The sequence below is a fragment of the Parasteatoda tepidariorum genome, chromosome 8 (assembly GCF_982258835.1).
Source record: "Parasteatoda tepidariorum strain Cologne lab strain chromosome 8, Ptep-v5.0, whole genome shotgun sequence".
Taxonomy (NCBI): Eukaryota; Metazoa; Arthropoda; class Arachnida; order Araneae; family Theridiidae; genus Parasteatoda; species Parasteatoda tepidariorum.
Window position 1 is genome coordinate 23,899,463 of NC_141762.1, and position 15,850 is coordinate 23,915,312.

Sequence of the window (15,850 nt, forward strand, 5' to 3'; positions counted from 1 at the left end):
CCCCTCCTTTGCAGGAGTGGGGACGTGACTGTTATCGATACCAGCTATATTTAAATAAACCTGTTTAGAACGTATGATGGCTTAAGACTGCAATTATTTCAAGCTAAATACAACACTGATAACAGGGTTGGAGCCCTGCTATTACAAGTCGGCAGCATAGTTGCTTGCTGAGGAAATCTTTGGACCGGCTGACTGCTAAGTTGAAATTTTCCATCACCCCCGGAGGAGAAAAAAATCGGCAGTGAAAAAAACGTTGAAGGAAGGAAGGATGGCGATTTTCCACCCGTACTACTGGGACCTCGTCGCGCCTGGAATGCTGGAGAGTGTTCTCCTGAAACTAGTGAAAGTATCCCATCCGATGACCCTACAATTCCATAGTGCCTATAAGTTGGAAGAAACATCATCCAAAGTAGTGATTCGACACCGAGTGATCCTACAATTCTTACTACTCAAGTCGCGAAATAAAAAGTGAATGTGCGCGAATCTTAATCATGGATTTTCATGAATTGCTACGATTCAAGTGCGCGAAAGAAAAAAAAAAAGTGATATATTTTTTCTTCTTCAACGATATAGATGAAGGTCAAAAGTGTAGCAAATGGAAAGGATTGACTGTAGATATATATTTTTTTCTCTCTCATTATTTTTTCGATCTCAATGTTGTAATTAAATATTTTAGTAATATTAGATATGAGTAGTAATCTAAATATTTTATTTTGAATAATGGAATAGAGTATTATTATGATTAGATTGAATTTCTTGTGTTTAAATATATTTTTTTTATATAATTGTGATATAATATTGTTCTTTAGTGCATTTAAAATGTTTTTTTTTTTTTGGAAAAAAAATGTATGGTTCAAACGTCAATTAAATTAGTGACGGCTAACTAAATTAAGTTTTTTTTTAAACTTTTGTTTCCAAATGATTTTTTAAATTTAACCACATGAAAAATTAAATTGTTCAGAACTTTCTTTTGAACTTAAAAATGAAGAGTTTTCAAATAAACTTAAAGAAAGTGTAATACTTTTTTACTTTTTCGGACTTGGTCAAAGCTAAAAATTCCTATTTTAAAAAATTTGAAACCCAAGCAAACGGACAGTTAACACTTAACAAAATTTGTGAGACTCCCTTATTACGATAGGCTAAATTTTTAAATCAGCTAAGTTTTTATACTTGATACTGATTTACCATGTGCTTTAGTAGGGTTGTAGACTTGCAGGGATTTTTGTTTGTTTATTGATTGTGTCGGGCCAGTTGTTATTCTATTTGGTAAGAGACTGATCATCTCTGCTAATTCTAAAAGTTACAACTTATCTTTGCACATTAGACAGCAGAATTCTCAAAATGTTAAGGTTAAAAATGGTGAAAAAGATGTTTCAAAAAAAGTAAACATCGAAAAAAGAAAAGAATGATGCTTCAAAAAAGTAAGCATCGAAAAAATGAATGTTAAGGATGTTTCAGTAAAAGTAAACATCAAAAAATAGAAAGAAAGAATGTCCAAAAAGTTCAAATGATTCGAAGATAGATCTAGGTAATGGATGCGTTCATTATCAGGTTTATATCGACGAAAAAATATGTAAAGGGTAACAAAAACAAAAAAGCAAAGGAAAAATAGGAAAAAGAAGAATGTCCAAGAAACTGATTACAAAAACAAAATAAATAAAAAGAAATTTAAGTAAACAAAATTTTGAAAAAGTACATGTATCAAAGCTTAGGAAATATCAAAAACCACAAATGTTGAAATTAAATTCTGAATAAATGACACTTGTTGTCCAGTTCGTTTCCATAAAAATTTTGCATATTTTTATGTGAAAAATTTTTTGAAAGTTTTAGTTGAATAGTTATATTTTATCAAGTAAATAATCATTTAACCACACAGAATCTTAAATTCTGATTAAATGACACTTGTTGTTCAGTTCGTTTCCATAAAATGTTGTATATTTTTGTGTGAAAAAAAATTTTTTTTGAAAATTTTAGTAGATTAGATTTATAAATGTTTCATTTTTCTTTCTGTTTAATTGACTAATTTTTCTTTCTGTTTAATTGATAAATTGCATAATCATGTTTTTCATATTTTTGTCATTGTAAATAATATTTTTCTTCTCATAATTGAAAAAATGTTGTTTGTAGTAGGGAAAAAGGAACAATCGTACCAGTCTAAAAATTTTAAATTTAAAGTATTCTAAAATTTTTTATTTTGGCTCACCAAAAATTTTTTTTGGGGGGGATGTAATACAAGAATTAAATACTTTTGTATTAATAAAAGAACTAAAACTCTTTCGTTTTCATAAAATGTCTTTGTTAAAGAATAAGCGTAGAGAGATTCTATTTTGGGAATTCAAGGCTGAAAACATACCATTGAAATATAAATAGATTTATATTTCAAAGGAAGAGTTATTTATAGAATCGTTCCCTTTTTCAATACCATATAAGGAAGCAGAAATGATTTTCCTTAATGCGTAAGGTTACAAGGAATGTACGAATGTGCCTTTTTACTTCAAATCTAGGTTGGTATAAAACCTAAGAACGCATTGTTTTGCGTGTCCTTTTCATCATAATGTGATCCTGATAAGCTGTGCCGGAATTGTCCGGAGTCTTGTCCACTCCCCCTCCTTTGCAGGAGTGGGGACGTGACTGTTATCGATACCAGCTATATTTAAATAAACCTGTTTAGAACGTATGATGGCTTAAGACTGCAATTATTTCAAGCTAAATACAACACTGATAACAGGGTTGGAGCCCTGTTATTACATATATATATATATATATATATATATATATATATATATAGAATATAGAATTTCTCATACGAGTCATTCTATATTAACTGGTAAGCTTAAAACATATGTTTCTTATCAAGTTTAAGGTGTAGAAGTCGGTCTCTCACAAAGAGCTATAAAAAGTCAAGATGAACCAGATAAAGCCAGATAAAAGATTATTTTCTGAAGTTAATGGGCAATAATTCGTCGATAAAGATAGTCCCAGAAAGTTCCCACCGTCAGAGTGGCGAGATACTTTTAGCGAATCAAAACCTTTAAATTTTATCAATTGAATGACGTTTCATTGAGATAAGAAGATACTGGCAACCACGCCCTCTCAGAATCTCACTTTAAAAGCTCAGGACAGGCAAAATTGCTTGTCTTTTCCATAGTTTCAATGACTAGATAAAGCTGGGCCAAATCCAAACAATCCCTGCAAAGGGGGAAACCTGATGTAAATATCCCACGCATAATGTTTGCAATACTCTATCTAACGAAATTAAATGCCTTTTTAACAGAAGCCGCCTAAGTCTCTTCAATTATCTAGCCTTTAAAGACATAACATTACATATATATATATATATATATATATATATATATATATATATATATATATATATATATATATATATATATATATATATATATATATATATATATATATATATATATATTTAACTTATTAAGTTATAGGAATGATAATAAATAGTTTGAAACTTCCTTACGAATTTCTCCTTCTCCGAACACATAAAAGGCAAAAAGCATTCATTGAAATTTCCCTCTTTACAGTCAGGCCATTCAGGTTCTTCTCCTTCGAATTCAACTTCCGCAATCACCGTGTCTCTAAGAAAGCTAATAGCCTGAAAACAAGTTAAAAACTCATTAAATAACTCAAAATTGCTTTTTACCAATTATAAAGTTTCAGTGAACAGCTTAAATAAAGGGTGATCTATCAAACAGGCGTTTTCAGAATCATCAAAATTGAAAACATAAAAGTACACACATTGGGAATCACTAATTAATATTGTACCGGAAAAAAAACTTTCAAAAGTTGACTAAATACAGTAGCGTAAGGTAAATGGAATAGGCATCAGAACATATTTGATTTAAGGTGGAAACTTGAAACTGTTTCTAATAATCATTTTTCACCTTTTCTGTTATTCCTCAAGACTTGCTGCTGATCCTGCTTTCCTTTACCGTGATTTGTCCCATTTCGGAAGTGCTTTTGCTTCTTCTCGGTTGAGTATTTTAATGTTCGAGCACAAATTAGTTTATTTTTTGATTTTCATTTTTTTAAGAATGTACATTAAAGATGGACATTACAAAACACCCTGCATGTAGTATGCCTGGTAACGAAAACTATGGAAACGATCAACTATTTCAAGAAAAAATAATTGGATCAAAATTCGAAAATTACGCTTCTGGAACATTCAGTGATTATGGAACACCTCACTTCCTTAACTGGCTCAAGCTCAGGAGTAAACGCCCTACTTGATATAATTTGTTTTCAAAATTATATCGATCTGATTTAAAATTATATCGATTATTATCGATCCGATTTTTCGAGCTCTCCAGACATCTTCATTTTAAAAGATTTTTGCCTGGTTGATAGGACGTTGGACTCAGGTACGAGAGAACGGAAATTCAAATCCCGCTGGCCGAAGAATCCCCGTGTATTAGTGACTGGTGCAGGTTAAGTCCGTTGGGATCAAAAAATTTTCCAAATTCCAATAACACTCACAACAAATCAGTACCTGTGAAGGCAGGGGCGTATCCAGAAATTTTTCCTGGTGGGGGTCACAGATTCCCGACCCCCCCCCCACAATTAATTTTTTTTATAATACTTTTTTCCTTTTTAATATTTAAAAAAAACTGGGGTTTTTAATGGTAGTCTTTTCATTTATTTTTTTCATAATGAACAATAGAACAATACATAAATAATTCAAGTATTCAAAATCTTTAAATAATAAATGTAATGCGTTTTTCAGAAACTTTGGCGAATCTGTCAATGATTTTTTCAACATCCATATAAATTTCTGGATGAATGCTTAATAATGCGAGTCCATTTAATCGTTCTTGATTTTGAGTTACTGTATGCCAAGTTTTGAGACGTCGAAGAGTTGAAAAGGAACGTTCTGCTGTTGCTGCACTAACTGGTAGAGTTATTAAAATTCTCAACAACATATTGATTGATGGGTACAAATCGATGTCACAGGCATTAATAATTTTGGAAAGATAGTTGGGCACTTCAAGTCCTCCTTCTGTTTCACGCTGCCATTTTGCCACCCAAAGACGAAATTCTGTTTCGACAACTTTTACGGAAGCATTTAACAGATTCTTATAAAGCTCGGCAGTTTCACGAACGGCTATAAGATCTTCTTCTGTAACAGTTTGACTAGGTAAGAAAACTCGTAGATTAAAAAGTTTCATCACATCTGGGGAAAATCTGTCCTTTAAATCTGTTAAAATATTATCTAATAAAGGAATATAAATAGCCTCCGGAAATATTCTTCTGGGGTCTGGTTTGGCTGATATTATTTCTTTGTGTTTGCCGAGAAACTAAACGTTTTGGTCGCAGCTCTACATTTAATTGTTCAGCAACATCTCGAGCTTCAGAAAACAGTTGTTGAAAAACAGTATCGGCTCTTTTTCTTTTATCCTCGAGAATAGAAATAGTATCAGTCAAAGCGGTTGTGGCTCTTTTTAAGTCCAAGGATGGAATGAGGAGTCCAGGGATTTTTGAAAATGTGAAGAACATGATTAGATGGGGAGAAAAAATCGCTTTTTCCGACCTACCTAGGTGTATATGCTCCTTAAATAATTTTTAAAATATTTTATTTCTTTTGTAAACTATTAAAAAAATAATTATTTATATTTTATTTTTTCAATTTGGGGGGGGGGGTTTATGACCCCCATCTGGATCCGCCACTGTGTGAAGGGTACTGAATTGGCTATTGATCGTTCTCTGGTTCAGGTCAAAATTACGATCTATGGCTGTATGAATGGAGTATGTTTGGGTCCTCCTTGTAAAACGGGCTGCTGTGTGTAGGTGGCTAAAGTCGTATTTTTGGTCATAGATGGCGCCACTGTAAAAACAAGAAACGCACCCTCTGCATTAAAAATTCTCTTGATTTCAAGCAGGCTTGCTGATATAGGTAAGTGGCATATGTAAAAACAGCAAGTTTTTACTTTATTTTTCCTTTACGATTACAACGCCATTTTGAAATAAGATGCTGAGTCCTGAAAGTAAAAAAATGTCTAATTTTTTCTGGAAATTCTAAATCAGCAACAAAAAAATCGGGGTTCCCTGTCTGAATTTTAAAGTTATACTAAACGATGAGTTTTGGGCAAGAAGAAAATCATTAAAATGCATCTTTACAAAATACTTCGTGCATGCATTTTTAAATGTTTAATTCAATGTATATTCCTGTGCTTCATTATTGATTAGATTGAAACTACCGATGCAACATTTTCATTATGAATTATCATTGCTAAATCGTAATCGAATAGTAAGGTACTTGAAACGGAGCAACAGAAAAAATGGGACTAATAGTTTTGCTTTGTTTTAAAGGAATCAAACAATTGAACATAATAATTGTATACAAATCAATATTTCTTATTTAAAAATAAATTCTTTTTAAAAAAAACTAATTTTAGTAAAGAATTATGTTCAATCAAGAAATAGATGGAAATTAACTTTAAATTTTAATAAGTGTGAATATTCACGAAGTTTGAAAACTGATGGAAATGACTTAAAAGTTTGGAGCTACAATACTATTTTTAGTATATAAAAACGCTTAAAAAATAATGAAGAGGCTCAAAGAAAACTGTGATTAACATTGGGGAGATTTAATTTTTCGACAGCTCTACTAACCAAATCATTGTAATTACATTTTCAAGATTGCGGCTACGCTTCTGAGGGGAAAAAAATCAAAAATCCGTTTAAAAATGGTATGTTTATTAAGAGAAAGTACGTTTTTGTATTTGATTTCGTAGCTTAAAATATCGTTTGTACTTATTAATTAGTATATTTAAGTTCCTTTTCCCTGAGATCTATTAAGTTTGAATCCTAGCACATGAAAATCCGATCATTACATAAAAAGTTATCCAGGATGTTCCGTATTTTTTCCCTGCACGCTGCAAAAAAAAATAATAATAATAATAAATAAACACCCTGGAAAATTTCAGATCTAATGGTCGGATTTTCATGTATTTGCATCAGAATTTCATCTTATTTTTTTGTATAATAATTTTATTTGTTGGTTATCTAGTCGTATCTGCACTCTATAACAAAAAAAATCGACGCACCAAGAAGCAATCATCCGATTGCTTTGAAATTTCGTATGCATGAATGTTTTGAACACATATGGCTGGAATGATGCCGACTGGAGACGTATAGTCTTTAGCGACGAATCGCGCTTCCAACTGTGTCCTGACGATCATTGAAGACGTGTTTGGAGATGTACAGGGAAGAGGGGAGATCCTGCCTTCACTATTTCACACCACACCGGCGCTCAACAAGGCATTATGGTCTGGAGTGCCATTTCCTTTGACAGCCGGACCCCTTTGGTCGTAGACTTACTGCACAGCGGTACGTCGACGACATCCTAAGACCTGTTTTGCTACCGTTCCTTTTGCAGCTCCCTGGGCTGGTTTTTCAGCAAGACAATGCCATATGACATACGGCATGTGTTGATATGAACTGTCTGCAAGCTTGTCAAACTCTTCCTTGGCCTGTCATATCACCAGATCTCTCTCCCATCGAGCATGTCTGGGATATGATGGGAAGGCGATTGCATCTGGCACGGAATGTTGATGACCTCGTTCGACAATTGGATCGAATTTGGCAGGAAATACCGCAAGAGACCATCCGGGAGCTTTATTGGTCTATGCCACGCCGTGTGGCAGCTTGTATCCAGGCTAGAGGCGGGTTAACAGCTTATTGAACTTGTTACTGTAGCTCTGCAATAAATTATTCAATTGTTCTGAAATTTTAATCATTTACTATTCTATACATTGTCTTTCTATTCACCAATTTTCGTTTTAATCGGACAACTCCTTCTTGGTGCGTCAATTTTTTTTTGCTATAGAGTGTAAATTACGAAGATTAAAATTGAAAGAATTAGAAATATTTTTTTATTTAACAGTTTAACTATTACAATAAAATTTTACTAAACTACGTCTTTTAAATAAAAAATATAAGAAATTTCAAAGAGAACTGTTTTTTGACTTACATTTTGAGGAATCATTTCCCAACATATTTTTTCTTCTTCAAGCACTTCTGCAAATATATAATAAAAACATTTATTGACACTAAGAATATTTTCCAAATGTAACATTACACAAATTTCTGAATCAGAAAACCTTTTTACTTATGATACCTAAAATTGTTGCATATTTACAGAGGTTGGACAGAATTATGAAATACTTCTATTCTAATTCTTCTTTTCATATTTCTCACGAACTACTTAGAGAATCATTTCAAAACTTAAGAAGACTTTATTCAAGTAATTTCTCATACAAATTAATAAAATTTAAATTTTTAGTGGTTTGTGGGACAGATAATAATTTACAAACGAAAAGAAATGTTCTTGCAAAGAAATGTATCCTATGCTAAAAACTATAGCTATAAACTTGTGACTATAGCAATTACTTTGGTTATTATCTGCAATAAATGCACAAAATTATGTAAGCCTAGCTTAAATATTCATGAAGATATGGACATTTTTATCAAATTTTTTTTTTATTTGCCTTACGTTTCCTTACTATAATTGGAAAAGTATTCAATGAATCTAAACCTTTAAAAAAAATTTAATCAAAAATAAAAATATACTTTTAATTTTTAAAAAAAAATTTAAAAATTGAGCAAGATATGAATATTTAAAATAATCTCATCATTTTCCGCATGCGCAGAAAATATTTAATTTTTTTTTATAATTTCGTTTTAAATTTTATTTGGTATCGAATGAAAAAACTCCAATTTGAATATTTTTAAAGTTTTTTGCAATTTTCAAAATAGCTTGTGAATTTCATTGAAAGTTCTGATTGAAAAGGGATTTTCCAAAAATTTCATTTTGTGTCATATAACAAAATTTAAAAACATGATAATTTCTTAAAATGATGGTCCAAACAACAAAATGTGATGGTAGGGGGAAAGAAAACATGTAAAAAAACACAATTTAATAGGGTGTGATCCTGTACAATGCCGTGAACTTCTTTAATAAATCTTGTTTAACAGTACGAAATAAAATTTGTGAAAAATCCCTTACCAAAGCTTTGATTAAAAATCTACGAAAGCTACTTAGAAAGTAGTGAGAAATTTAAAAAAAAGTATTCAATAAAATTAAACTTTTTAAAAAAATTTTTAGTCAATAATAAAAATAAAATTTTAATTTTTTAAAAAAAGAAAATTTAAAAATTGAGCAAGATATGAATATTTAGAGTAATCCCATCATTTTCCGCATGCGCAGAAAATATATATATATATATATTTTTTATAATTTCGTTTTAAATCTTATTTGGTATCGAATGAAAAAACTCCAATTTGAATATTTTTAAAGTTTTTTTGCAATTTTCAAAATAGCTTGTGAATTTCATTGAAAGTTCTGATTGAAAAGGTATTTTCCACAAATTTCATTTTGTGTCATATAACAAAATTTAAAAACATGATAATTTCCTAAAATGATGGTCCAAACAACAAAATGTGATGGTAGGGGGAAAGAAAACATGCAAAAAAGCACAATTTAATAGGTGTGGTCCTATAAAATACCGTGAACCTCTTTAATAAATCTTGTTTAACAGTACAAAATAAAATTTGTGAAAAATCCCTTACCAAAGCTTTCATTAAAAATTTACGAAAGCTACTTAGAAAGTAGTGAAAAATTTATTAAATTTTCCAGACATTCAAACAGGAATTTTTTCATAATTACCAAATGCAATGCAAAACAAAATTATGAAAAGAATTTTAAATGTTTGAAACGAAGCATGAAAGGAGGTCTATAAATGATCATATCTTGCTCATTTCTGTAACAATTTTTTTAAATTTTAAGGATATAATTTTGCAACTAATTTAAAATTGCTCCAAAATTTTTGTTCAATTTTATTGAATATTAAAAAGTTATTGAAAAAAAACGCAAAGCAAAAAAATTCTTTTTTTTTAATAAAAATGTCAAAATTTTCACAAATATTTAAGCTAGGTTCACGAAATTCTCTGCAGTTACTGCATATAACAACCAAAGTAATTGTTACAAATCACAAGTTACTGCTGTATTTTTGTGGCAGAGAAATTGTATGCGTGCTGTATTTTTGGCATGTTTAAGAAGACTATTTTTCATACGTAATTTATTGACTGCCTCTCAAGCCTCTAATTGCAACAGCTTTATTGATGTGCATGAGAAATCGCATGACTTAAACACTTCCTAAGTACTGAAATTATTCTTTAAATATTTCTTAAGATATATGAAAAAATGAGTTAGCATAAGAATGTCTCCATAATTTTGTCCAACCTCTGCATCTAAAGTATCTGAAATTGTTATATTTTTCTGTATCGTATCCAAATTCATATCTATATATATGATATCTAAAATTGTTTTAGTCAATTAGGGTAAACTAATCAGTGAAGGAACACTTAAGCTTCGCTTGCCTTTTAAAAAATCATATTAATTTCAAAATTCGTAATTTTAGTTAAATGTCAGTGTTAACATATTTGTTACTAATTGCAAAATATGTAAAAAAAATTTAGAGAACTTACATAATATTGTTTTAAAATTTTGGAGGTTCAAATAACAAGTAGTAAGAAAACCAAGTAAGTGAACAGCTCTTACCAGTGAATGAACACCCAGTAAAGGAACACTTAATTTTGGTTATTTTTTAATGCTCTTTATGAATTTATAAGCCATACAAATATTTAAAAACAAGCCTATTCTTGAAAATATGACATATAAATACTTGGAAAATTTTAACTTTTTTTTGCAATCATGAATTGAAAATTAAAGTATCAACATATTAACCCATACTGTTCATTCACTGGGAAATCTATGCCCAGTAAAGGAACATGCCTGTTCCCTCACTGGTTAGAAGTTGTTTTTCGTATTTTTAACATACTTTTGATGCGGAACATCACTAAAGGTACAAGAAAATTAAAGTTTATCCTTTATTTTCATTAACTTAGAAGAAAAAAACAGTAAAGGAACGCATGTTCCTTCACTAGTTTTTCATCGTTTGGTGATCCAGTGAATAAACACCCCCTTATCTCAGTACTTTATTATGCTATGATGCTTAAAACAAAAATAAAACGTAACTTCAATAACTGTATTTTGAATTCTCTTTTTCACAGTGAGAAAAATAAAACTATTACATGGAATTAATTCCACTTCAAACATGTAAATACAAACACTCACTTTGTAATTTTTTCAAAGAAACAATGTGTTGCAGAGATAATAACAAATTCAAAAATTCTTCCAGAGAAGTCTATTTGACTAGGTAATCCAAAACATTGCTAGATGACTTCCTTTTGCTTGGCAGTTAGCTATTGTTACCAATCAATCTAAAGAAAAACTTTCAAATTCTTATTTTTAATCAATATATATAAAATTTTCCTTCACTGGGTAGTGCTCCTTCACTGGTTGGTTTACCCTATTTAAAAATTTCTCAGAGATAGTAAAATTTTTTCATGGTAAAAAAATCGAAATGAAAATAAATGATTATAAATTTGATTCACACTATCCTACATCAATGAAAGGAACGCTTATAGGTTGTTTTTCTTATTTCTCTGGGGATAAATACTTGGTGAGTTATTTTGTAACTAAAGAGTATTTAGATCATGTGACTTTTCATACTATGTAGTAAACTAATCAAATTTTTGGGGGACTGACAATAAATTACAATAGAAAACAAGTATACCAAAAAATCAATCGCTAAGCTTGTATTCTGTATTAATTATTTTGATTGTTATTTCCTATATCTTCATAAAATTTCGCAAACCTAGCTTAAATATTTATAGAGATATGGAATTTTTCTGTCTTGCGTTTTTTTTTCTCCGCTTTAACTTTAGAAACATTCAATAAAATTAAATAAAAATTTTGGAGCAACTATAATTTACCACAAAATTGTTGCTTTAAAATTTTAAAAAACTTCGTTAACAACTGCTCAAGGTATGAGTATTTAAATTAGCTCTTTTATAGTGCGCATGGCAGGAAAAATAAAAACAAATTGTACGATTTTGTTGTGAATCATATTTGGCTACTAGGGAAGAAAGTCTGACTTGAATATCTTAAAAATGTGAAAAGTGTCAAGCAATTTCAGCTCAAAATCATTGTGGTATTTCCACAAATCTCATTTTACTGTAATGCAATTTACATTACCCTGAAATAACAACAAGATGTGACTCAAATTCAAATATACTTTAAAAAGGAAATTTCAAATATATTTAAAAAGGAATTGATCCCTCATGTGTTGCAATGCCCCTATTAATCCTTTCAGGCATGCTTGTAACAATATTTAAACATACAGCTGTAGGCATTTGCATTCCATTCCTGCTGCAAGAATGTGGCCAGCTGTGCTTTAGATTTCGGAAGCGTTTGACCGAGACCTTTCGCTCATGAACGTCATTCTTATTCGTCCCACAAATGTCTTATAGAGTTTAAGTCAAGACTCTGAGCAGACCAAGGAAAACGATTTACATCCATATCATGTTACCACCCCTTGATAGATGCTGAATTGAGATGACACGAAGCGTTGTCGTCCTGAAAGAAATTTTCGTCATTTTCGTTAAATGTCCAGAACATTGGTAGAACTAAATAGTTCAGAATATTCCTACGGCCTCAGTGTTGAATTTACCAGAAACGACATGCAAAGGTCAAAGACCATACCACGAAAATCATTTTTAAACAAGAACACCAATCACCACCGAACTTGGAATTATACACTCAGATAAAAGACGTTCACCTAGCATTCGCCATATCCGAAATCGCCCATCCGACTAGAAGAGCTTATAGGGAGGCTCGTCGCTCCATAAAACAGTTTTCCAGTAGTTCACAATCCAGTGGCGACGTTGTCTGCACCCAGCAAGCCTAGTTACTTTATTGGACAGTGTGATATTGGGTTTACGTGCGGCAATACTTCCATGGATATTAAGGGGTTGCAGTTCTTTGTAAGCTTGCAAAGTATTATGGTGTACGGAACCGGCTGTTACTTGTTGAAACTCACTGTTGATAATATGACGTGGTTTCATGCAATTATTAAAATATACCCTCTTCGGCATGCTGATCTACATAGTTCATGAAGTTTACGGTGACGACTATCGTGTTCAATTCCTCTTGTAGTTTTCAACAACTCCTGTATTTTTAGTTCCTGTAATTTAGTTTCCTATAGTACTTTAATATAGATGACGTGTGTATACTGGATTTGCATTAATATTGAGATGCATACGGGTTTTATGCATATCAATTTACGTCTCCATTCGATTCAATTTATTCGATCAAACGTAAAAAATACATACAAGGAAACAATACCTAACTTACCTAGATAGCACCGAAAGGGAAAAAAGGCGCATGCTTCGAAAGCATGAGTACAATCAAGTATGTACTCAAGAAGTACATGAGAAACAGTGTTCATCGGATTGATTATCAGTGCCGAATCGATTATCCAAAGCTAAAAGTCTTGAAACTTTTTTACCATAATTTTATCTTCAGTTTCATCGTACATGTAATTTTATTAGAAGATACTGAATGGCTTTCAGACTTTGCATTTTCACAGATCTTCTTTGTCATATGAACAACGTGAATGTTAAGATGCAAGGGAAAAATCAATTACTCAATGATATCTGAGTCCGTCTCAAAGCCTTTAAACTGATGCTTAATCTGTTTGCTGGGCAACTAGCTAAGAACGACTTGTCTCATTTCACGAGGCTAAATTCAATACACTCAATAAATAAGGAAAATCTTAAGAATTATGAAGATGGCTTGAAAAAACTCCATTTTGAGTTTGAATACAGATACCAAAATTTCAGTGTCATTCAAACAGAATTAGATATTTTTGCCATGCCTTTCAAAGTAAATTATGAAACAGTGAGGTCGGATTTGCAGCTTGAATTAATTTAGTTGCAATCTAAGAATCCTCTAAAGCAGTAGTTTCTAAATGTGCCAAAGTCTGAGTTTTACAAATCTTTACCAAAAACTAGTTTCCCGAATTTAATATCTCATCCCCAGAAAATAAGTGCCCTGTTTGCTTCTTCTTATGTATGTTATAAGTGTTTTTAACTATGAACCTTAGAGAAAGTCTTTTAAGAAGTAGACTAGCAGACTAGCATTTAGCCTCATTCCTTAAAATAAGTACATGTCACTTCGAACCTCAGTATAAGGAACTTATAAAAATGAAATCTCAATTTCATACATCAAATTAAATATTTAAATTAAAACTTGTCTATAATTTTTTTTAGTTTAGAAGTTTCTACTTAGCCCAGGAAACTTTTTTTTTCCGATTCGATTTTTTGTCCTCGACCAAAAACGCTTGCCCATCCCCGTTTTAACCAGTCGAAAGGATCCCAATGAAATCGAAATGACAGTGTCGACGGAATGAACCTATCGACGAAAGCGTCTTTTCAGCGAAATTGCATATTAACACAACGACCAGTTGAAGAAACGTCTTGCCTTAGAAACGACTCCTGTCGTCAAAACGACCTGTCGACGAATCGAGCTATTCGACGAAATAATCTGTCGACCAACTGTTGTCAATGAAGCGGCCTTTTGGATCAAGTGATTGCCGCTAAAACGATCAATTACGTATACTTCTATAAAAAGATTTAGAAAAAAGCTATGTCCTGTCAACTTATGCAATTAAAGTAACAAGTATGAAATTTAAAAACATAACTATTACTTAACTTTTTGCAGTATTACTCAATAACCTCTAAGGAAAAAAAATTTTTAAAAATTTCACAGTAACTAAAATTTGAATAGGAGTTTAAAAAAGAAATCTGTAGATGAAGTTTCAATGATGGCAGAGTAAAATGACGAGATTTGAATTTTATCTCAATAGATCGGGAATTAAATTTGTGTTAATGCAATAAAAACATTTTCGGGATCACTTGATTGAATGTTTTATTTTTATTTTCATGTAACAATAACAATGTCGAAAGCAAAATATTTTCTTAATATGCGTCATTAATTAATTATTTTTTTATCGAAATACGGCTAAGAAAAAAATTGATTCCGTAGCAATCATAACGATTGATGAGCACAGTGAGCTTGCGGGTGGAAATCTCAACAATTTAATAAAAATCTTACAAACCTATTTTAAACATTTTGAAAGAAATAAATAATAAAGAAAAAAACTTACCACAGTCACAATATTGTAACGTTATACAATCTATGAAAGTACCCATTGCAGATCCCATAGCTTGTTCAAATGCACTTTTCAAAAATCCCAAATCAAATGCCTTGACATATGCAACAGTAACAAGGATGCAAGTTAATTTGCGAATGGTTAACATAATCACACTAAACTCTACGCCGGTATAGATATTGATTTTGAAAAGAATTTGTGTGGACTTAATGTTTGGGAATATCACTTAAATACGAACATTTTTTCCTCTTAATTGTTTTTGAATTTAAGGAATGCAGCTGAATAAACAAAAAACTGGATTTTAAATTGAATATGCTTTAAATTGAATAGAAACTGAATTAATTAGCTTTGTAAATCATGCCTTTTGAAACTTTTTGCGTTTTTTCGACGCTTTCTACCTTTTGTTCCATTAACGAGCTTCATCCTCTACACCATTTTTTGTCATATAGATCTTGTTACCAAGGACAATGAAACAGAGTTGAGTACTTGTGTCTAAAAATGTGATATTTTTTATCTTTCATTTAATTCGCAGTCAAACGTACGAAACGCATGATTTTGGTATGTATAGAATTTCATACCTATAACTTAACTAATACCTATCAACTTAAATAAATTTGGAAAAGTCGTTTCTTCTTCTTTCGAATCACTACGGCTTGTCACTTACGCAATGTTTCTGCCATGTGGTCCAATCCATGGAAAAATGCGCCCAGTTTCCCTTACTGGTCAATATTTACACGAGGCCTGACACCAAGCTC

General features: G+C 31.2%; 1 protein-coding gene across 1 annotated transcript in view; it reads right to left on the minus strand.

The window, feature by feature from the left end:
• The window catches only part of LOC107448587 (uncharacterized), a 31,737-nt gene extending 16,420 nt beyond the window's left edge, over positions 1-15,317 (minus strand). Inside the window, exons 1-3 of the mRNA XM_087149417.1 lie at positions 15,090-15,317; positions 7,991-8,037; positions 3,482-3,616 (exon numbers count right to left, since the gene is read on the minus strand). Of these exons, the coding sequence (XP_087005543.1) occupies positions 3,482-3,616; positions 7,991-8,037; positions 15,090-15,243 (336 nt within the window). The 5' untranslated portion in view covers positions 15,244-15,317. The remainder of the gene's footprint in view (positions 1-3,481; positions 3,617-7,990; positions 8,038-15,089) is intronic.
• Positions 15,318-15,850: the final 533 nt, after the last annotated feature.